The sequence below is a fragment of the Mastacembelus armatus genome, chromosome 1 (assembly GCF_900324485.2).
Source record: "Mastacembelus armatus chromosome 1, fMasArm1.2, whole genome shotgun sequence".
NCBI classification, from domain to species: Eukaryota; Metazoa; Chordata; class Actinopteri; order Synbranchiformes; family Mastacembelidae; genus Mastacembelus; species Mastacembelus armatus.
Window position 1 is genome coordinate 11,573,005 of NC_046633.1, and position 24,358 is coordinate 11,597,362.

General features: G+C 40.5%; 1 protein-coding gene across 1 annotated transcript; it reads left to right on the forward strand.

Annotated features, from left to right (window-relative positions):
• Positions 1 to 1,453: 1,453 nt before the first annotated feature.
• LOC113128507 (sal-like protein 3) lies at positions 1,454 to 24,233 on the forward strand. Its single transcript, XM_026303887.1, has 8 exons — positions 1,454 to 1,966; positions 3,033 to 3,136; positions 3,353 to 3,470; positions 6,194 to 6,321; positions 13,862 to 13,955; positions 15,764 to 15,879; positions 21,377 to 21,752; positions 22,424 to 24,233. Exons 1-8 carry the CDS (start codon positions 1,672 to 1,674, stop codon positions 23,131 to 23,133), a joined length of 1,941 nt encoding a protein of 646 aa, XP_026159672.1. The 5' UTR covers positions 1,454 to 1,671; the 3' UTR covers positions 23,134 to 24,233.
• Positions 24,234 to 24,358: the final 125 nt, after the last annotated feature.

Sequence of the window (24,358 nt, forward strand, 5' to 3'; positions counted from 1 at the left end):
CTCCCCCTGCTCCCTGCTCTACATGCTTTACTCTTAAGATCTCTCCACAAATGTTCTAGGGAGTTTAAGTGTGGACTTCATTTGACCCACTCCAGGACAGTCAGAGACTTGTTCTGAAGACACTCCAGTGAAGTGTGAGCTCTATGCTTGAGTCATTATTGGCCTGTAAGGTGTACCTTTACCCCAATCTTAGATTGCTGTACTCTGGGGCAGGTTTTGTTCAAGGTCCTCTCTGTATTTGGTTACATTCATTCTACCCTCAATTCCCATCAGTCTCCCCGCACCATAGGCAAAGTATTAACTAGGTGATTAGTAGTGGGTCATGTTCAGCAGACAGAGCTTGTACAGTTAGGTTCAGACGTATTTGAGCAATGAGAGTTTTTATGATTTTGCATTTATACACCATCACAATTTATTTGAAATAAAACTATCAAGATGTGATCGAAGTGGAGACTTTCAGGTTTATTTTAAGAGCTTGCCTCTATATATACAGTATATATATATATATATATATATATATATATATAAAACCAAATATATATATATATATATATATATATATATATATCGAGACCAAGACTTTAAATTCCCCACTCATGCCTGTGTGGAGTGTTTTGTGGTGTTGGAGAATTGAGAACAAACAAAACATCACTATTAAGAATATATTGGGCCCTTATGAGAGCTGTTCTGGATTATGTCTGTCTGCCTTACATGTTAGCAACAGAAATCAAACTCAAAAAGATTGATGTGGAGCAGGCTCAGGCACTTCAAATATGTAGTGGAGCGTTCAATTCATCACCAGTAAATCTAGAGGTTGAGTCATGGCAACTGGACTTTCAGTTTTAAGGCTGAAAAACTGAAAGTCCAGTTGCCTTGACTCAACTACTAGATAACCTTTCCCTGGACGACTGAGAATCTTCACAGACAGATCACCAGTAAATGCAATTCAAGTAAAAATGCCTCCACAAATGAGCAGAGTACAACTCTACTTGACATACTGGATAAATTTGCAAGAGAATCATATCAATGAAGGATCTGTTGCAGGAATGTTGAGAGCTGGGGAAATCAAATTTGCATAGTTTCAGGTGGAGAAGAATTAATGTAAAGACACAAAGTATACATAATTTAAGATTCAGTCCAATCATATTGTATATGTATATCACATCTTATCTATAGTTACTCCCCTAAAGCTGCTCACGTGCTTCTTATGTATAAATGTCATTGCAAGCAGAATGAATTTGTTCTTTCTTTTCTCTCAGGTGAACCCATAATCATTAAAAGAGACTTCTGACTGCATCCTCTCTCTGATTCATTTATTGATGACTTCATTATCTAAAAAGTAAATTTATCCAGTGTTTTTATAAGTCAGCATTCTAAACCACACCTCCATCCTCGTTTCAGATTTTAGATTTAAAGATTTGAACGTTCAAGTCCAGTAGGTGGTGGTAATGCACGAAAAGAAGAAGAAGACGAACAAGAAGAAGAAGACGCAGTAAGATCGGCGGATAGAGGAGAAATCACATGAGCTTGAGCGTAATTATACTTTACTCGCATTGAATTTCCACTCTTGCTGTAATGGCGTAACTAACCTCAAAGCAGTTTCTACCCCAGAAAGAGTTTTTAACGGTATCTCTACCAACCGAGTAGCCACCGCGGCCCTGACCGTACACCATGTCCAGTCGCCTGGCCTTCCAAACCCAGCTGGCCTCCATTATGGAGGTCCTGGCTAACGCTGCGGTCGCGGAAATCTGTAAGCTGGTGGACGACGACTTCGCCGTGGTGAGTTTGCAGATGTCGCAGTGTCAGAGAGAGAACAAAGCCCTGAAGAGGAAGCTGCACCTGCTGGAGCTGAAGATGGCCCGTGGAAACGCCGAGAGGAGGCTCCGTGACATCTCTGTGAATAGCAGCCGACCGAGGGTGCAGATTAACACCGGAGACAGGCTGCGGGAGTCTTCGCAGCCCGCCGGTAAGAAGAGTCTTAGTTTATCTGTTCCCTATGTCGCTCAGTCTGTTTCACTGTCGCAGCAGTCAGAAGGGCATTGAGAGATAGCCTGTATGCACGATAACGTTTTTAAGTAGAAACTGTATTTAAAGATATCTACTGTCGTTCTTTGAACCTGTAATAGCTATAGTGGACATGTACTGCAGATTTGCAGAATTCAGTTCTTCGTCCTTTCAGATATCCACATCATTTTACCTAAGACAAATGGCCATTCATGTTTATTGAGCTTCGAATTTCAGATATGTACAACTGAACTGATGATATCCACAATGAATAACTGACCTCTGCCCAGGTCAGATATCACCAGTCTAATTTACATTTGTGTCATCTGCAATTAAGTTGTTTCTAATCAATGGTTTGTTTTAGTGTTTTCACAAATAAAATTGTCTTCCTTGACAATTTCTGTACTAGCCAGGAGGTTAACATTCACACAAATGTAAATGCAATAGCTATGCACCTGTGCCCGAACGACATATGCAGTGACACAGTAATCTCAATTACGGAACTCTGCTGAACTCACTGTATTGGGACATAACTTAAATGTTTTTCAAGTGGTAGTAAAGAGGGCAAGGGCAGCACCGAAACCAGGACTCCGTGAGATTTCATACAAGATGTGCAAGTGGTGCTCAAGGATGTGAATAGGTACATAAAAGGAGAAGAGCCATCAATGAACTGTGTGTGCACGGTGTGTTTGTGTGTTCACTGCTGTGTGTGTGCACTTGGGTGGTAACGGAATTTCCCCATTGTGGGACTAGTAAAGGGAATTGAGTTAAGTTAATGAAATGTTCCAGCTCGACCGATGTTGGCGTTTTGGTGTTTGACATCCAGCAGACACAAAGCAACATGGTGATTCATTTGGAGTGGAAAACATTCCAGCAACAGTATCCTTAGGTTTTTTTAGTGATGTATTTAAAGACTATTTTTATGGTAGAGCAGCACATTCTGCTCAGTATTTTCTCTGCTTACATTGTAGTGACACTGACCATGTTTACTTTGTTTGTAAGTACATGTTTTGGTGTGTTTTGTCTAGGTGGTGTGTTTGAGCAACAGGTTGATGTTGCTGTGCATCCTGGAAGAACTGCTTCAGAGGACACATCCAGTCAGCTGATCCATTCTGTCAGCATCCAGAGTAAGGTAAGCACACTATGAAGGAGTCGAGGTGACTGGAGTAGAACATATATGGGAGTTTAGGTAGAACCAGAACAGAAACCTGGGGAATAAATATACAGGAGATGGCACAGGTTGGCTGCTGATCAGTGGTACAGGGAAACCTGTGATTGTACTGGGCACTTATTATGAATCCATGCACTGTAGCTGCTGACTGAATGACAAACCTGCCTTGCTGTGCAGTCTCCAGATGTTGTGCTGGTGGAACCAAAGGTGGTGCTTGTGAAGGAGGAGAGCTTTGAGGCAAACATGTCCCGAGCTGAAGAAACAGTGGAAGACATTCCACTTATAGGAGATGATGGTGAGTACAAGCAAAACATTATGTACATATTGAAGTCTACTCTGTGTGTAAGATAAAACAAGATGAACTGATCAGATGATCAGTCTCACAATAGGGAAATTTAGTGCTACAACTGCAAGGTTTCAACACAAGGATAAATTTTTCTTTTTGCATGCCACCCTGCCAAATAAATGGCGTAGTTCTTTCAAATGGTCAGTTTACTACTAATGGCATGACTGGGGCTGTGTCAAAATAGTTTAATAATGTGTTAATAATGTGTTATGTGACCCTTAAAGAGCTTTGAGAAGCTTGATAAAATTCCCTGATGATGTCATAGGGATGTCACCAGGGCTATATTAGGGTGGGCTGGGAAAATACATACATGCAAAAAATTCCGGCTATTTCTGTCACAACAAATTCGTTGGTAATTTCCATGTTAAGTTCAAGTAAAACAGGAGAGTAATAATAGGAGGTTCTTCTTGTAAACAAAGCTACCAATAACCTCACGATTGAAGTTAGAACAAACATCAATCAGAAAAAAATCATTCAATAAATAGATATTTATTTTTAAAAAAGTTGCACAAGAGTATAAGTTGCTTTTACCAAAAACAGCCTTGTTGAACAGAAAAAACATATAAGTCGCTTCAATGTGTAAGTTGCATTTTCAATTGTACTAATTTTATTCTAAATTAGCATATGGTGATAGAATATGCATAACAACAAGCAGAACTGCATTATGAAATTCAGTCATCCGTGTCAAATAACTTTAAACAACTGCGCCAATCCTCCTCTCACGGTTTGCCTGAATTCTGACACTCATTCCACACTCTTTCAGCTGCATCCATCAGCCGATGCCGATTATGTTACAAATGGCAACATTAATTGGCCAACCAATTAATCAGTTAACCTCTAGTTGTAGAGAATCCTCTAAGGCTCAGAGCTGTCAGTAATTCCTAATGAGCACTGTTTCTCTCTTCTTCTATTTCTACAATAAGACTGAATCAGAAGTTTTTTGTGCACTTTCAAAACAGACCATAACCTGAGTTATCCTGGCTGCGGCTGTCCTTGTCTCATCCCGTCACTGTCTCTTCTCCTTTTATGTCACTGGGCCTAATTCTGTGACCAGTCCTCTGTCTACCTTTGCCCAAACTGGATCAGCTTCAAAAATATTATACTGTCCAGCTGTTTCGCTTGGTGTCATGCCAGACCACTTGGCTGGCTCTGTAAATGATAGTGTCTTGTCTATTCTTCCACTTATGACCCAAGTTTGATTGGTGTCAGGTACCAGTCGCACTAAAACTAAAACCAAGACAAAAGACTAAAATCTGACTTAAAAAAAATATTTTCATCAAAAGTTGCAGACTAAATCAAAATCAAATTCAGGTGCCAAAATTAATACTGCAGCTGTGTACAGTATTTACACCAGGGGTGTGATAAAATCTCATGGCACAAGATCTCAGGATATCAATGAGGGAAAAGCAAAAAAAAAAAAAAAAAAAAAGCAAAATATTAAAAGTCCATTGCAAATTTGTTGTGGATGCATTTTATCATGTTTGGGGCTATGGGTTTTACCTGTCAATAATGTAAGTAATACAGTTATTACTCTCAAGCTAACTTAAACATTACTAGCCAATCAGAATCGGAGCAGGCTGGGTCTTTGCCAAGACTGCCATTGTCAAATTCAGTTATGCTGAGTGAGCATGTTATGTTTGGCTAAAGAATAACAAGCAAATTCCTTAGACCTGGTGAATATGTCTTAGTAGACCAAGGACTTAAAAAGCACTGTGGGTAGAAGAAACTAGTTGAGACAGGAAGCCGTTTGGCCATTGGTACCAGAATTCGAAAGAGTTGGGTGGCTATTTTTTCACAGCGTACTCATTGATGCTGAATGGCACCAGGTATTAAAAAAAGTTTTCTTGTCTCACAATATTCTAACAAACATTAAAGGTATTGAGTACCAATACTCAGCTCTATTCAGGAGGAAACATTTTTACTTACTGTTGTATTTTACATTGCCATACCATTTATTGAGAATAGAGAGAAATAGTTCAAATCATCATAATAATCCAGAAGATTTTCCAAAGTTGCTCACACTTTAAAACCCTCCTGTCCCAACACCAGCACCAATACTTCAGGCTCAGTTTTTAAAAAAAATTTTTTAGCCTGCATTTTGAACTGATGTTCATATATTTCTTTTCACTTTTTGTTGCCTGTATTTCCATTGCAATTTTGGCCTTAAGGTTGTATTACTATGGTCTTAGGTCTTAACTTGTTAATATTATAGGAACCCTGAATTTTCAGGGAAGGTGCTTATTGTTCTATGTTTTACAGCATCTGATAATTCATACTCGCAAACTAGAACTCACATAATGTTATTTCAAGATGATTAGTTGATCAAATAAGTACCCTTTTTCCAATCATATATTTTGTCATTGAAAATTTCTTAAAAACAGTGTTAACATATGGTCTTTCTCGTGAACCCAATATTGTGCATCATCTTGTATGTGAGCTAAATGTATTGCCCCAGACCTACTAAACACTAGTGGTATTTGAGAAACATGGATCACATCACAAGCTCTTTCTCTTTACATAGATTGCAAAAACACTGCCACTGTGTTGACCCTTCTTAAAGGTGGATTTTGGAGTTCAACATAAACCAAACTGCTTCCCATCTGTTTATTTTATACAACTGCTGGGTTCCCTATATAAACTGTATCTCCATTCCCCTTATTGTCTCTTTGAAGGAGTCGTGGAGTGTGTCCCTTGTGGAGCTACAGGAGAGAGATCCATTCTTGGACAGCAGGGCACCCAGTCCCAGACCCACACCCAAATCAACATGACAAAGGATTTTGGCAGCAGCAGAAGAGTGGAGGTCAGTGACTCCTCACCTCAGCTTAGATGTGAACTCAGTGCCTTTGTTCAGAGCAGAGACTCACTGCAGGAAACAATAAACCCACACCAGTATATCAATGATGCCAGGAGTGACTCACAATTTCACGTGTTGCGTGACAATGATAAAAGTGCAAAGTCAGTGGTTGGAGAGCTTTCTGATGAGCACTTGGGAGATGAAGCTGAAAGGAGGCCATCTTGTTCATACTTGATGGCAACAGCTGAGTTTTCATCCGTCTCTACCAATGCTAATGGCTGGACTCGTTACAGCTCCAATGTCCCGCCTTTCCAGTCCCTCAGTGGCAACAGTAAGGTTCAGCATCAAATCAGCACAAAGGAAAGATTGTTTGTCTGCAGCTACTGCGGCAAGACTTTTAACCGGCCAAAGAAGGTGGAGATCCACCAGCGTGTTCACACAGGGGAGAAGCCTTTCAGCTGCTCTACATGTGGGAAGATGTTTTCAGAGGCAGGAAACCTGAGGAAACACCAGAGGGTCCACACTGGAGAGAAACCTTACAGCTGTGGGATTTGTGGTAGAGGATTTGCCTGGATAAGAAACCTGAAAACACACCAGCAAAAGAGCCATCCTGAAATAAACACTGAAGGGGATACCTGGGACCAGACCTGAAGTTTACTGTAGGTCGAAGAAAGTCTGTGTTGTCAGACTTTCTGCTCAACACAATGATCATAACATATACACGCTTACCTTCTAGAAACTTTAAGCCTTAAATGTTTTAACAGCGTTTTAACTTCATTTTTATGAGCAAAATATTATTAGAATGAATTCAAATTGTTCCTCTGCTTTTAGTCTCAACCAAAACGCACAGGGAAAGCTGCTTTTGGAGCTAATTAAAATTAATAATGAGTAATTAGTAGGTCTCAGTCTTCTTAACAATCTCTGCACAATGTACCGACAAGTTTTGGTTTGAAAGATGGTGATGCAGTTTCAGAAAGTATATAGACCTGAAATTTGTTGTCATTTGTTATACACATGCTTGGGAAGACCAACCCAGGGTGTCTCTGTATATAGATTTACGAAAAAATGTTAAATGTTTTTCCAAGAGGTTAGCCAGGAGAAGTTTTTCTGCTGGTGTTGACACTCTGGCTTGTTCTTGGCCCATTTCCTAGAATAATCTTAAAAGAAAAGGTTGCTATTGTCAACAAATATGTTAGCCAATATTTTAATACTGTCTGGCCCTACTCTGTCTGTGGCTCTCAGCACCAAACCCACGAGTTCCTACTGAAAATGTGAAGCAGCATATAAATATGTAAAGTTTTATTTAAAAAAGAAATCTCCATAATTTTCCAAAATAACTAATAAACAGCATATCACACTGCATTTGATATGACTGTTTTGAGCAAATTTGTTCAACTTCCTGTACACAGGTTTACAGCTACATTTTCATACATGCTGAATTTGGCTTCAGGCACTTAAAATTCAAGAAAATCTCTAAATCTGCTGTGCAAGCTGAACCAAATCAGAACTGACATGACATGAGGTTTTGTCACATCATTGGACAGCACAATCACAAATTAAAGACTACAACTAAGCATATTACTCGGTAGCAGGTAACATGCATTGACTAAGTGGTTTGAACATGAAGGAACAACTAACTTCAATGTATTTTAAAACGTGGCTTTTCCGTTGTTTGATGGTTGGAATAAATAAAAAGTAGTTGTGCCCGAATTGAGTTCTGGCCAATAGTTAGGTGATTCAAGTAGTCTGTATAAAAGTTTGAGAATGTTTTTCAGGAGTCATCATTTTTAATGTGACACATTTCATGTATTGGTAGTTTAACATTTTCTTTATCCCATTTTATTCAAATAAAATGTGCTCCTCAAACTACAGTGTAACATGAATGTGACTACTTTTATGAATATTAATAAATGGTTGGCCGGGCGCTGGCCTTCCTATAATCATTTAGTCAACAATCAACTCTGCCCTGAATGCATACAAAGTATCTTGTAGAACGGACTTGGAAGTTCTCTTCATAAACTGTAAACCATTTTATCTATCACTGGAGTTTGCATCATTCATTCAGGTCAGTGTGTACATCCAGCATCAGGCAATGCTGCAACACCTGGTTAACCAGATATCATGTATGAAACAGGACCACCTAGACTCAATGTTCATTGTCTTAGGAGATTTTAACAGAGCAAATCTCACCCATGAACTCCTCAAATACAAACAGCTTGTACCACCAGGGACAACACCACCCTGGACCACTGATGCCCCCTTATAAATGATTGCTATCACTGAGTGGCCATAAAATCCACATATGACAACAAACCCTGGTTTGCAGTAAAACTGAAGCAGCTTTATCACGCTAAGGAGGAGGCCAACAGGATAGGGGGACAGGATTTGTACAACCAGAAACACACTGACCATGGAAATCAGAGCAACTGAAAAGAGATGCACTGAAAAGCTGAAAAAAAGAACCCTGCATCAGTGTGGCAGGGTCGCCAGACCATCACTGGTTACAGGAGACCATCTTCCCATGCTAAGAGAAACAAAAGACTAGATTTAAGAAGCAACATCTCAAATCCCTCACCCACTTCAACTTAGACACAGCACCAGCATCCCCCACCCAGCTTTCCACCACCATCACTGAAGATTTGTGAAAAAGATATGCGTGGTGTCAGAAACAGAAGATCAGGAAACCACCATATCTGAGAATTGTGTCCCCATCCTGCATGAAAGTTTGTGATGTTCATCTCATCATCTTCACACATATCCTTAACAAATCACTGTGTGTAGTCGCCTCCTGATTCAAATGCTCCACAATAATCTCAGTTCCTAAGAAGCCCTAAGCCACTGAACTGAATGACTACACCTGAAAGACATCACAAGCCTGTTGCTGCACCCCCTGCAGTTTGCCTACCAGGCAAACACGTCAGTGGTGAATGCAGTCAACATGGCACTGCCTTACAGTCTATAACACCTCAACTTCCCAGGGACCTATGCTTGGGTTTGTGGGCTTCAGCTCGGCATTCAGCACCATCATCCCAAACAGCCTCCGATCCAAATTGACCTTGCTCACTGTGCCAGGCTTCAAGCTGGGGAGGCTGGGGAGAACCACATCCAGCACCCCGTCAACAAGCACAGGAGCTCCCCAAGATGTGTGCTCTTGCTTCCGCTTATCTCCCTCCACACCAACAACTGCACCACTGGGGAACCCCTCTGTTAAACTGCTAGAGTTCTCAAAAGACACAATGCTTATCAGTCTCATTTGAGATGGTGACAAGTCTTTGTACAGACAGGTGATTGAACAGCTGGTCCTATGGTGCATTTGCAACAACTTGTAGGTGAACACACTCAAGACAGAGAGGATGACAGTGGACTTCAGGAGGGGACACCTGTTTTAGCCACATCCAACATCAGCACCATCATCAAGAAGGCACAACAGACGATATACTTTCTGCGTCAGCTCAAGGAAGTTCAACCTGGCTCAGGAACTGTTTTTACAATTCTACAGGGGAATCATCAAGCCTGCTCTGTGCTCAGTGTTGTTTGGTTTGGCTACCAAATACAACAGGATCAAACTCTTAATACTGATACTGAAACAACAAATCACAACAGAACTAAACCATCAGGAAAAGTAAAAAAGAAAGACAAAATATGGAACTTAATATACATAAAAACAAAAACTATTTTGACAATGCCATAGTCCGAAAGAATGTGAAAAGAGGCCATTAAACAACAGGAGTGAATTTAGTTTGTCATCTTGGTAAGTTAACAGCTAAAAAGACAGTTGCCTTTAATTTCCTGATCAAACTCCAATGGTGGAAAAAAAAAAAGTTTGCTTATCACAAAATAAATAACACTCCTCTGACTATTCATGCCATGCGGTGGTTATCTACCACATTTGCAAATTACTACTCTGTCACTTATTTAAACAAGTGGACACACCTGTTGACAAGGTGCTTTGCTAAGTTGGGTGCGTTGGCTCCGTTGGTTTGTGCAGGTTTGAAACATCTTTTAAAGACAGTCTTTGCAGTGTCTATGGGCTTGCCGTGGCTGTTGGTTTCATGAGCAAAATAATGCCATATTTCACTTTGTGCATCTACTTTGTAGATGTCAGAAAGAATACGTGTAGATGCAGCCATGCCTCTTTGTTTTTTACCACGATCACTGCCTACAGCCTACAGAGAGGAGCATGAGAATAAAAAACAGGACAGGAAGCCGAGTGCTGCACGCACACACGCACATGCACGCACGCACACACACACACACACACAGCACCTTTCACAGCACATAACTTCGGCTATATGGCTCTGTTGTAGTAGAGACACTTTTAAAACAAGGTATAGTACTATTTTTACCGTAATGTATTGCGATACCTTTTGTAGTATCGCTGGACTGTGCAACACTAATATACAACAGTGATCTGGGAGCTCTTCTCTATGTTTAATTTATTTCTTGCTTTTTATTTAAATTTGTTATTTTTACTTATGTGTATATATTGTACCTCCCTACCTATGTACCGTCTGCAGGTGTCCCTGGTCTTGGAGCTGTATATTGCTGATGTGCAGTTACTGGCCCCATCAACCTGCACAGTCTTTGTTGTTGTTTTTTTTTTTTTTTCTCCTTTTGCTGTTCTTTTCTCTCTCCTCTATCCTCTCACCCCAATCAGTCGAGGCAGATGGCCACCCAAACTGAGCCCAGTTCTGCTGGAGGTTTCTTCCATTAAAAGGAGTTTTTCTCACAAGGTTTCTATTTGTTGGCCTTCCATGTAAAGTGCCTTGAGATGATTGTATTGCGATTAGGTGCTATATAATTACACTTAATTGAATTGCATTGAAAACAGCTGCCTGCTGCTGCAAGAAATCGGATGATGAGAGGAGAATTTAACGCTAACCTTAAACATCATCACTCTGAAAGTCAAAAGATTTACATGAGGAAGGCTAAGTCCTCACAGTGTCAGTGTGTGATATCTCTGCTGCTTTCGCTGGCAGTTAGCTCATTGAAATTCATGTTACCCACTAAATCAGTTTACCTTATTGCCTGAAGAAGCATCATATAGCTACAACATCACACACCCTTGCAGCGGATCAAAAAAGAAGAGCAATATTAAAAGAAGCATTTTATTTTATTTTATTTATTTATTTTTACCAGAGTTTTGACCCTGAACCGTCCCTTAGTTATGCTGCTATAGGCCTAGACTGCTTGAGGACTCTCCATCATACACTGAGCTCCTCTCTCCTCCCACCTTACATGTATATACCACCATTGAATGTCACTAACTTTGTCCCCTCTCCCTCCCCTAGTTTGTGCTCTCTCCCTCTCTCTCTCTCTCTCTCTGTACCTTCTGCAGGTGTCCCTGGTCCTGGAGCTGTATATTGCTGATGTGCAGTTACTGGCCCCATCAACCATCAACCTGCACATTTTTTACTTGTTTATTGTTGCTGTTCTTTTCTCTCTCCTCTATCCAGGCAGATGGCCGCCCAAACTGAGCCCGGTTCTGCTGGAGGTTTCTTTCCATAAAGGGAGTTTTTCCTCTCCACTGTCACTAAGTGCTGCTTATAAATGATTTGTTTTGTAAAGTGTCTTGAGATGACTGTATTGTGAGTAGGTGCTATACAAATATGCTGAATTGAATTGAACTGAATTGAAAACAGCTGCCTGCTGCTGCAAGAAATCCGATGAGAGGAGAATTTAACACTAACCTTAAACCACATCATCACTCTTAAAGTCAAAAGATTTATATGAGGAAAGCTAAGTCGTCACACTGAGAGTGTGTAATCACATTGGTCCACAATTTGAGTAATACTGGGCACACTTACACACAGATGAGCGGAGAATGTTGAGCCACGTCTACAATGCTTGTTCATCATGCGTGCAATAAAACCTGAAAGTAATGAAGACAAGACGAGCAAGTTGTCAAACTGCTGAACAAACACTACAGATTTCCAGAAATGTGACGTCTCTGCTGTTTTCGCTGGCAGCTAGCTCACTGAAATCCATCTTTACCACTAAATCAGTATGAGTGTATGTCTACACACCATGCTTATTATGCTAATACTTGAGATATTAGGACAGTGGAAAATAAAAGAACTCAGATCAAGGGGTAAAGAGCAGATGAGTTCCTACAATGAGCAAGTCCAATTCAACTCTGCCATACTTGGGGCAAGCAAGCATAGAGTAAGATGATAATTTGTTGAGAGTGTAAATACATGTCACTAGCAATTTGTTGTTGTACAGTGGAGCAATGAGAACAAAATCTAAGTATCAGTGATATTTAAACAAACTGAAAGTTAATGGCAAATAAGGTTCAACTAAACACACTTCTACTTGCCTTTTTGGTCATAGTAAGAATGGAATCTGGTGGTGACAGTATGCTTTATACATGTACTGAGCAGACCACCAGACAGTACAGTTCATAATATGAAAGGGGTTCATAAGAGTTACGCTGGGACCAGCATACATTTATGGATTTAGGATGCGTTAAAGCTCACTCTGTTCTCCTGACCAACATAGCAGTATTTCTTCAAACTTCATTTTATTCATAGTCATGACAACAGTTCTTTTTTTTAAGTATAATTGTGTAATACTTGTATAAACAATTGTATAATTTAGAGAAGTTAACAGAAGTTAATAAACATAAACTACTACTATTCATAAATATATTGTCATTACTATGTAGTCTCCATAAAATTCCAACTGTTGCATTTTCTTAATTTAGAATGAGCCTTTAAAATCTCCTTTTCACAGAGGCAGTCATTTGGCACCATTGTATTTCTACAATAGCCCAGAACATATAAACCAAACACTGGCAGGAATTAGTGTTTTGACATGATAGTTCAATTCAATTTATTTGTATAGCACTAAATCACAATTCAAATCCCTTATGAGTGGTACTTAGTGACAGTGGAGAGGAAAACTCCCTTTAACAGAAGAAATCTCCAGCAGAACTGGGCTTAGTTTGGGTGTTTATCTGCCTCGACTGGTTGGGGACAGTGGATAGAGGAGAGAGAAACGAACAACAATAATAAACAAATAAACGCTGCGCAGGTTGAGGTGGCCAGTAACTGCACATCAGCAATATGCAGCTCCAGGACCAGGGACACCTGCAGAAGGTACAGAGAGAGAGAGAAGGCACAAAGTAGTGACATTCAATGGTGGTATATACATGTGAGAAGGGAAGAGAAGAGAGGAAAGAGGAGGGAGGAGGGGGGGGAGAAGGATACAAAGAGGAGCAGAGAGGGAGGCAGAGGAAAGGAAAGAGCTCAGTGCATGATGGAGAGCAGCATAACTAAGGGATGGTTCAGGGTCACCTGAGCCAGCCCTAACTGAAAGCTTTGTTAAAAAGGAAGGTTTTAAGTCTAACCTTAACAGTACAGAGAGTGTCTGCCTCCTGAACCCAGAGTGGGAGCTTGTTCCACAGCAGAGGAGCTTGATAGCTAAAGGTTCTGCCTCCCATTCTACTTTTGGAAACTCTGGGAACCACAAGTAGACCTGCACTCTGTACATTGTGTGTTGTGTGCTGCAGTTTCACACATTTCTTGTTTTGTTGTGTGTGCAGAAGGAAGAGGAGCCAGATGTTGTGCTTGTGAAGGTGGAAGAAGCGGAGTCAGTGAGAGGTACTCAGAACCAGACAGGCCTCAGCATCCAGGAGGGTGAGTGGGCACATCATGATGGTATATGTATATATCATAATATGTAACATCACCCTATGTGATATGCTGATCCTACATCAGACTTAAAGGTACTTATGCCTGTCTAGCTGTCTCTTACAGAACATAGTCATCTGTATTTGTCATAAACGTAAAATACATACTTCCTGTATAGTATAAAGAAACAGATAAAACATAAAAGGGAATTTAAAGTCAACATTTGGACAATGGAAGACAGAAAATAGCAGTTCATGTTCATGGGTTTTTCACATAAAATCAAACACTGCATTCAAAACAAAAAGAAAAAAAACAGCCACTACACAAGAACCAATGCATCTTTCTTTTATTTCAGGGCAGCAGATTAAAAAAACATCAAAATAATAATCAGTGTATATTTATCAGCTGTTGTTTTACACATACTATAGCAACTCTTGTCACTCTCAAGGTTGGAGAATAAAAACAAACCAGAAAATCTTGTGAGGAAGCTACTTCAGTTAATTCAGTAGCTATAGAACAGGGGGGACTGAAACAATAATGCTTGTTGCTGGGAATCTGACTCAATCTCAGGTCACTCTGTAAATGCAAGCCAACATGCTTCTAATTTTGAAGATTAACCGTATTCAGGGAGTAACATCATTGGAAGATTCATGAGGGCTGGGTCCAACACAAGAATCAAAAAACAGTGACCATTTGTTTTGGCAAATGGCTACTGCTATTCGCTGACATCGTGGTCCTACGAGGAGGTGCGGATGTCTTAGCTTCATGCCGCTGTCCTATGATAACCCCACCTACGTTGAGGTGGTACTGAGTTGTAATGGAAAATGACCAAAACCCAGTCGAGTAGTGCTAAAACTGTGTAATGGAAAAGTGGCATTAAACTGTGTAGCCTACGGGCTACTTTATCACAGTTAGAAAAACTGTCGCTAGTTCCTAGCAGAACTCTGGCTGCAGCATTCTCAATTAGCTGGAGGCCTTTTATGGAGTTACTGGGACATCCTGATAATGAGTTACAGTAATCTGGCCTTGAGGTAAGAAATGCCATGGACTAGTTACTAGAGATAACTTGACTAAAGCTAATAAAGATGAGTTAATTAATAGCAGGGTGTCTTTGAGCAATGTAGTCAGGATGGGGTCTAAGAGACACATTGATGATTTAGATTAAGCAACTATTGACGTGATATTTCAGTTTTTCTTTTTTAATAAATTTGCAAAAATTTCTACATTTCTGTTTTTTTCTGTCAAGATGGGGTGCTGAGTGTACATTAATGAGAAATAAAATGAACTTTTTTGATTTTGGCAAATGGCTGCAATGACACAAAGAGTGAAAAATTTAAAGGGGTCTGAATACTTTCCGTACCCACTGTAACTGAGGTCTTACAGATGATTCAAGAGCTATTGTAGTAGAAGATTAATTTATGGCAGCTATAGGAAGCATCTGATGAATTTTATCTCTAATAGTTGTGATTTTATTTGTAAAGAAACTCATAAAGTAATCACTGCTGAGAGCTAAGGGAACACTGGGCTCAACAGAGCTGTGACTTTTTGTCAGCCTGGCTACAGTGCTGAAAAGCAACCTGAGATTGTTCTTATTTTCCTCTATTAGTGATGAATAATATGCAGTTCTGGCTTTACGAAAGATTAAATCATTTTGTTAAATTTATTAACAGTATTCCTGGTCAAGTTGACTGTCCATGGCAGACCAAACAACCCACAGGCCACCAGTATGTCCTGGTGCTCCCAACGGACTGTGCACCACTGCTATATAGTCTTACAGAGAATGTCACTCCATATATTTCTCTCTCTCTCTCCAGGGTTGGTGGAGTCAAGCACTGATGACTACAGAGGAGTGCTGCCATTTGATGAAACACCACAACCTCCCACCAGCCAGCTGTCTGACCTGCAGGAGTCTGGGCCAGGTTTCCCAGAGGTCAGCTATGGCCGTTCTTTGCTATGGACTAATGGGGGGAGGGATTACTTTCATGAAAACAGCCTTCCAGGGCCATCTTCACACTGCACCCCCCTCTCATACCTGCCCAGCACACTCACTGGAGCAGAGCATGGCAGCTCTGTTAAGGAATTGACTGTTGAGAATTCAGCAGGAAGGGGCTTGGCTGCTGAAAGCTCTAGTCGGTTCCATACCACCTTTGAGCAACAGGCTCCTGTTACTGATCAGTCAGTGGGGTCCAGCCCCACTAACATTTCAGGTCAGATACACAGGGGTTCTGTTCAGAGGACCCAGCAGTTTCTGGACCCAGGCCTAAGTCATGGTCACATCAATTATAGCAGTGGTAATGTTCAGCAGAAAATCTCAAGGAAGAGGGTTTGCATTTGTAGGTTCTGTGGAAAAGGGTTTAGCTCACCTGCAAATTTAGAATCACACTTGAGGACTCATACTGGAGAGAGGCCATATGGCTGTGTGATCTGTGGCAAAAAGTTTTCCCAGTTCTGGAACCTGAAGATCCACAGGAACATCCACACTGGGGAGAGACCATACAAGTGTCTGCTCTGTCCTGAACGGTTCTCTGATCCAAGCAATCTAAAAAAACACCAGAAGCGACACCACCCACAGACATAGACATGCAGTCAAGAACAAAGCATGCTTAAAGAGTCATAAATCACAAGCCTTACTTTTCAAAAGAAAATTAATATTGAAATGCACAGGCCTTTTGTAGCTCAATCCCCTGGTGCTACAAGGAATTGATTTTCTTAGCCACATTTAGATTTAGATTAGATTTAGATTTGTCCAAATTTAAACCATGCAAAGGGCTGCATTGGTGGAGATGAAAATATAATATGAAAATACAGTATATAAAAATACTGTATGTGTTAAATTTTACTAGACTCTAAAACACACAACACTGGTTTGTAATACATACAGTATTTTCCAACTATGGAAACTTATCATGACAACAATTTTTGGTTGTCAATAGTGAAAATCTTTATGATAGAAAGTGATTCATCATTGATGTATGCTTACAATCTTTTATTGACCAGTAACATACATCGTTGTGGAAAACCTGGAATGTTTCCCAGACAGTAGAAGGGTTTCCCATGTATGCTGTCTTTTTCAGCATTTTTAACAGATCTAATGTCCATTCCTAGTGTTTCTTGGTCCAACCATTTCTCTATATTCTTATTGATCTTATTCTTAGTGGTGATTTTTTTGCAGCAATTAGACCATGACATGACCACAGAGAGCCCAACAAACAGTTAGAGATGTGTCTGAACTATGGGAAACATTAATGTTGGCTCTGATGATGGTAATTCTAATACACTTGTCCTTTGCAGTAGTGGTAACTCTGAATCTTCCTTTTTAGGGGCAATCTTCATGAGAGCTAGCCTCATCATTGTGTTTGATGGTTTTTGCAACGGCACATAAAGAAACTTTCTATAAATTGATAACCAATCCAGGTGACTACCTCATAAAGCTGGTCAGGATATTGCCACTAGTTACCAAAGCAACCCTTCAGCTAGTTCTGTAAGGTGCAATGTTACTCACCAGTTGGGTCTTGCAATTTAAAGCTTGTAATAAGTAGCAGATTTCTATTCAAAGATGTATATTGCCAGTCAAGTTCAAAATGGCCTCCACAGGGCTATTAGACCAGCTAGTAGAGGAACTTAGGTTTAATCACTTCAGTCCTAGGTCACAGTCAGGGGGAGTAGAGCATGTTTTAGGAATAGTTCAGCGTTTTGAAGTAGCTTTGATGTCCTGATCTGCAGTGTAGAAAGTAATAGAAAAAAATGAAAAAGTTGTTAAATGACAAGGTGTGTGCAAACGTTTGATTGGCACTCTACTTATACATTAGAAAAATAGGTCCCTTTCTATTCCAAACAGTGCAGGGTAGAATGGTGAGCTTAAATATTATTTGTAGAAATATTCACTCAGCACTGATGTGTACATTTTTATGTATGAGTCATGCTTTCACATAATCATACATGATGTCATATATATAATTCTAATAATTCTGTTCTGGAGGAATACGTTATTTCAAAGTTTGACTGTTACTTAAAATACAGTACAAGTCATTGTAGCAATTCATATGTTGTAACTGTAACACTAGCTTATTCTATTGTGTCACAATTTTGTATAATCCTGTTCAATGTTCACAGTTTGCAATGTAAATGATTAAAATGTTATAAACATTAACATGAGCTTGTGTTTTTTATTATAAATCATACCTTACAAAATTGTGACACAATTTTATCATCAGATCTGTAAATCATACAGTTAATCATTCTCGTTAGTTTCACTTGAAAATCTGCAAGCAGATTTCCCCATATCTCTAAAACACATATGTTCTTTATGTATCATTACCTTCAAATATTGGACACTCCATTAGCATTTCTGTATTACCACCCTCTGGATGAAGCTTTAACCAGTCTACCTGAAGTGTAATGTTAGTCGCCAGCTGAGGTTTGCAATTTGAGTCTAGTAAAAATATCAAATTTCCAGCCAAAGATTTATAATGAGGCTATTCTAGTTCAGAATGTTCTCCACAGCACCCATAGACCAGTCAGTACTTGGTTCTAATCACTACACTTCCACTTCCTTTTTGTCAAAGGGGGTTAGAACATGTTAAAGGAATAGTTCAGTATTTTGAAAAATACCTTTATTTCATTTCTGCCGGTTCACATTGAGTTGAATCTCTATAGGTCCAGTATATACACCGTATGTGCTTAGCTTTGCCTAGCATGCAAACTAGAAGCAGGAGTAAAAAACACATCTACAAGCATCTGTAAAGTTCACCCAACAACACATACAGTACTAACATATCTTGTTGATGAATCAATGCACAAATAGTCTAAAAATGACATACTGTGGTTGTATGGGGATAGTCCAGGAAGTCCCTGTGCCTAACTACACAACGCCCAAAAAACTAACTTCATATCTTGGCCTATTTTGTGTTATGATTCTTGGTGCATAAACATTTAAAGAATTAGTGCATGTCTATCAGCACCAGACACTTATGCAACTAAGAAATATATTTTTAACAAAACAATCTACAGACAAAGCTATGCTGCCATTTGGCTTTAGAGGCTAGCTTTGTTCTGTGCAGATGGAGACACAAATCTGAGCAGCCTGTGTATTTGAACACGAAATGGTGCAAGAACTCTGTTTTACTCTCTAGTCACTCTTGTGGAATTGTGCAGGTATTTATTTTCCATGGTAATTCACAACTGTGTTCATTGTCGCAGTGTACATCCTGCCCAGGACTAATACTCGGAAGGGTTAAACAAGCTGCACGGAACCATCAGTGGAGTACTCACACCCTTTGCTGCAGATTTTTAACTGTGAATCTCAAAGCAATCAAGATCTCAATATGTGGACTTTGCAACAACAGGGAAAAACATGTTGTTTACACAAACATCCTGGTGCATATCGTAGAGCCCTGCCTACACCTCGGATACTCAAACCACATTTCTGTCATGCTAATTGCAGCATACAGACTGCTCATTAGAAACTGGTCCTGAAGCAAATGAAACCTGGCCAGCAGGAGCCATCAGTGCTCTCCAGGACTGTTTTGAGACCACTGACTGTCACCATTTAGGGAGGCTGCAACAGATGCCGACCTTACCACTTTGAAGCAGTACACATCATCAGTGACTTGATACATCAGGAAATGCATCAATGACAATACTGTCTCTGAGTACACCAGAAGATGTAGATGACTGTGGAAGTGCACACACTGCCAAAGACCCAAGACAAATCCCTAAGAGCATGCAACAAGGTGGCTCAGAAAACAGCAAGAACCACACTGTCCCGAGCCATCAGAGTAGCTAAGCACACACACACTCAGAGAATCAATGGCCATGTGGTGCTTAAGCTGAGTCTGCTGGGCCTGAACACCTTTGTCTGCAACTGGATCCTGGACCTCCTAACCAAGAGACCTCAGTCAGTCCAGATCAATAGTAATATCTCCAGCATCACCACACTAAGCACTGGAGCCCCACAGGACTTTGTGCTCAGTTCACTGCTATTTAAACTATGGACTCATGATTATGTAGCAATGCACATCAAGTTTGTTGATGACATGACCATGGCAGGTTTCATCAGTAAGAATGATACAGTGCTACAGTGTATACAGAGAGGAGGTGCAGTACCTAACAGACTGGTGCAGAGTCAACAACTTGTCTCTGAACAGGAATAAAATGAAAGAGATAGTTGTGGGCTAGGACATTACACAGTGATCTTCTGTGAATATTGTAAAGAATACCCATCACTGAGTTCCTCAAGGCTCTGGATGTTGTGGGACTGTCCTGGCTGACACGCTTCTGCAATATCGCATTGCCCCTGGAGTGGCAAACAAGGATAATGATCCCTCTTTTTAAGAAGGGGGATCGGAAGGTGTGTTCCAACTTTTTCCTCAGCCTCCCTTAGCCTCCCCTCCCTGGCAGGGTACTGGAGAGGAGAATTCAGTTGATAGTCCAATCTCAGATTCAGGAGGAACAATGTGGTTTTTCGTAATGGCCATGGAACACTGGACCAGCTCTATATCCTCACCAGGGTCTTCGAGGGGTCATGGGAATTTGCCCAACCAGACCACATGTGTTTTGTGCACTTGGAGAAGGCATCTCACCGTGTCCATTGAGGAGTATGGGGTCTGCAAGCTATCTGGGCAATGTACAACTGGATTGAGAGTCTGGTTTGCATTACAGACGTGAAGTCGGACTCATTTCCAGTGCATATTGGACCCCGCCAGGGCTGCCCTTTTGTCCCTGATTCTCTTTGTTATTTTTATGGACAGAAGCTGAGACCCGAGCCATAAGGCAAAGCTCTAGATTGACCAGTTGATCTACATTCCTGCTCTCACCTTTTGTCACAAGCTTTGGATTGTGACCAAAATGAGTGGCTGAAATGAGTTTCCTCTGCAGGGTGGCTGAGATAGGGTGAGGAGCTCAGTCATTCGGGAGGTGGGGGTGGCTGATTTAAGTCATTTTGTAGCAAAACAAATAAATACTAATAGGTAATTAAGTAATAAAAGTAGTCAGTACCAGTGTACAGATTACAAACCAGAGATTTAATTTTTGTACAAGTTTAAGCACAGCGAGTGTATTTATGATTTCTATGTATTATTTCCCCTGGCTTTCCCTTTTTACATTTCATCTGGTCAAACGTTTGTTCTGTATTTGTCGTAGAAGTGGTAGACACTCAAAATGTTTTATTAAATGTTTCATTAGACACAAATGATACTGTATCATGGGAACTGTACCTGTTGAAGGCTAAGGAGGAGAGAACTATATAAGGAACATGTGCTGACTCTATGTTTTCTCTGCTCCCGACTCTGTGGATGTCTTTCATTTATGGAGTGGTGTAATGATTTCCTGACATCAAGTAGTTGCACTATTCCATGTCTGTATGTAACACACAGCCTTGAGAATGGCATTCTCATCTTCTCATCTAAAATTCTCCTCCCTCCTCCCAGCCTGCAGCACCTCAGAGGACCCCCACGATATCAGAAGACTCCAGCAGTATAGTGGCAGTCCATCTAAGGGTACAAGACACAAATACTCCAGCCAATCATAATGCACAGCAAAACCAACAGCAGAGATCCAATAACATCAACCCGATTACCTCCAAATGCTCTTTGTTTGAACTGGAGACGTTTTTTACCCACTGGGCCCCGGATAATGACTCTGTATCTGGCCCTGGTCCTTCATGCTCTTTTACCACTGATAATGCAGTACAGTGTGACACGAATGGAGTTACTGTCATAGAGCGTGAGCCATCAGATGTCTCAGCAGTGAGGATGAGTGGAGGGCAGAGGTTGTCCTCTGTAGCTGGCCGTTCCACAGGTCAAGGTAATGGATGATCATTTACCAATCATCATCTTCCTTTTTGTATACAGACTGGCATGGTTTGGGGTTTTTTGTTTTGATAGTGATAAAGCCAGGCACTGATAACCATGCAAGAGAAGTATAAATAAAAATCAGTCAGGCTGTTAAAGGGTTACAGAGACATTTCAAATGACTTTTAATTAGAGCTTCCTCAGACAACATCCTTGCCAACATCCAAACGCATGTTTGTCTTTCTGTTGGCTCCTGATAACACAAAGCTAGCATTTTATACTTAAAGTGATCAATTAAACCAATCAGTCACTGAACAATTAAGACAGCAAGTGATGTGTTTTCAACAGATGACTATGGACCTTTTGTTTCCCTTAGCATGCAAAAGGAAAAAAAATACTTGTAAAAAGTACAGTATCCTGATGTATCACATGCATATCTTAAAGTGAGTTTGACCTGATAGAGTACATGTGATAAAATGTGAAGTGGTAGGCATAAACAAATGTATACGTTCAGAAGCAAATGTTACCGCATCATGGGAACTCTATCTGTTGACAGCTAACAGCCAGTGTAAAATTAATAACATGTTCTTGTTGTACTGCCTAGTGCAACAATAGATACTGATTTGTTGTAGATTGGGAGAGGATAATGAGTGTTTGCTGACTTCATGTTTTCTCTGCTACCAGCTCTGACAGCAGGGACATCTATGTCCATACCTCTGAGGATGCACACTGCCTCTACTCAGCCTCCATGGAGCCAATCACCAGCCAAGAACAGAACTGAACAGGCTCAGCTGTTGCAACAGCATTGGAGCAGCAACAGAATGTCTGACCAGCAGCAGAGCATTCCCTCTTCCCGGAGCACACTGTCTTCCAGAGCAGCTGCTGACACTAATGCTGACATTGGTGATAAAAGTGTCTCTGGTATTAGCTCAACCAGCAGAATAATGAACTCAACTCTGGCTCCACAGTCAGCTTTACCTTTCAGGAGATCCACAGCCGCAGTGGCCAACATTGAGGTTGCAATTTCTTCAAAGCGTCAAGCCAACCTTCTGGTTCACCACAATAAAATCCAGGCTGCGAGAATTGTGTCTGGTGAGCGACGTAGGAAGAGCTACATATGTCGAGCCTGTGGAAAGGCTTTCTCCGGCCTGTCCAACCTGGAGGCCCACGAAAGGGTCCACACGGGGGAGAAACCCTTCCGCTGTGACATCTGTGGTAAACACTTCTCAGAGGCTGGGAACCTGAAGAAGCACCAGAGAGTTCACACTGGGGAGAAACCCTTCAGCTGTAACCAGTGCGGAAAGAGATTTGCCTGGATCTGTAACCTAAGGACACACCAGCAGTCTGCCAGTAGTTGTGGACTACAGGCCAGAGGAGGGTTAGGGCTAGGCTGATTACACACAGTGGATTTTGCAGGACAGGACTGTATAGATCTGAGTGATCCTGGGAGATAAATTGACTGCTGGTTGCTGTGTTCTGCCTTATATTTTATTTTGTTGCTCCCACCCTTTGTGCTGCTAGTTCCACAAGTCCACTCCTCCAATTTTCTTTTTGGAGTAGTGCCACCACCAATTAACATCCCTACTGGAAAAAGACTACATTTGTTTCATAAAATGTAATTGAAGAATTATGATACACATGTTTGAATGATCCAGATCATGTAACACTTCAGCATTTTTTGCAGATACATTTATGGTACTGTGAGAATGAAGACTTTTAATGGTTGCAGCCCAAGCCAAAATCTAGTCACTGTGGCTATTAAAAAAACATTAAAAAACACTTTTGATTTTCATGTTATTGTGTTTTGTTACCTAAGGCCCTACAATTATCCTTAAGTGAGGAACAAAACAACTAAACACCAGCAGAAAAAATATAGAGCTATATGTATAGAAAATGTGAAGGAATGTAATTAGTTGTTCTAGTACTCAAAGCATCCAGAAAGTTGCGGTGAGTATAGAAAGTGGGCAGTTGTCTCTCAGGCTGACTCTGCCGCGGTTAACACCCATCAGAGGTTCATTCTACTCAACAGTAATACATTACTGTCTTCTGGTGCATAAGGCAGACCTGAGCCCTAATAGGTAAGCTTTCAGCTATTAGCTTAAATTGTTTTCAATGCCAAAGTGCCCTTTCTAAAAGGTGTTTTAGGGGGCCCTCCCAAACTATCAGGTTCTATGTAACAAACCATCTTGCATGTCAGGTTAATTGTTAATATTTCATTACACCACCTATTATCTCTATCAGTCATCCCTTTTTATTCAAATTCTATTACTCGATCCAGTTACTCATAAGTAATGAAAGAGGTATTTCTGCTCCTGACTACCACTTACATTCTCCAGTACACTTTACAAACTACATTCAGATAAGTCTGTTTCTTGACATTGGTCACAAAAATCTGTTGGATGTTTTCCTATAATGTGCAAAGTACTACTCAGATAACTCTGTCCAACGTGTTGTTTTCTTCAATTGCCCCTATTCTTTCTTTCACTCACTCTCCGTTTCATTGAATGTCTTCCCTGTTTCCTGATCTTAAATCTCTTCCTATCCTTTCATAATCCCTTGCCATAAAAAAACCTTTCTGTTTGTAAACCTTTAATAGGGTACTATAGTCTTCAATATGCA

Bases quoted from the DNA above. Each gene is read 5' to 3' on its own strand.
- LOC113128507 (XM_026303887.1), top strand. From the start codon at position 1,672: ATGTCCAGTCGCCTGGCCTTCCAAACCCAGCTGGCCTCCATTATGGAG. The intron at 1,967-3,032 runs GTAAGAAGAGTC...TGTTTTGTCTAG, and splicing joins GGAGTCTTCGCAGCCCGCCG to GTGGTGTGTTTGAGCAACAG. The intron at 13,956-15,763 runs GTGAGTGGGCAC...CTCTCTCTCCAG, and splicing joins AGGCCTCAGCATCCAGGAGG to GGTTGGTGGAGTCAAGCACT.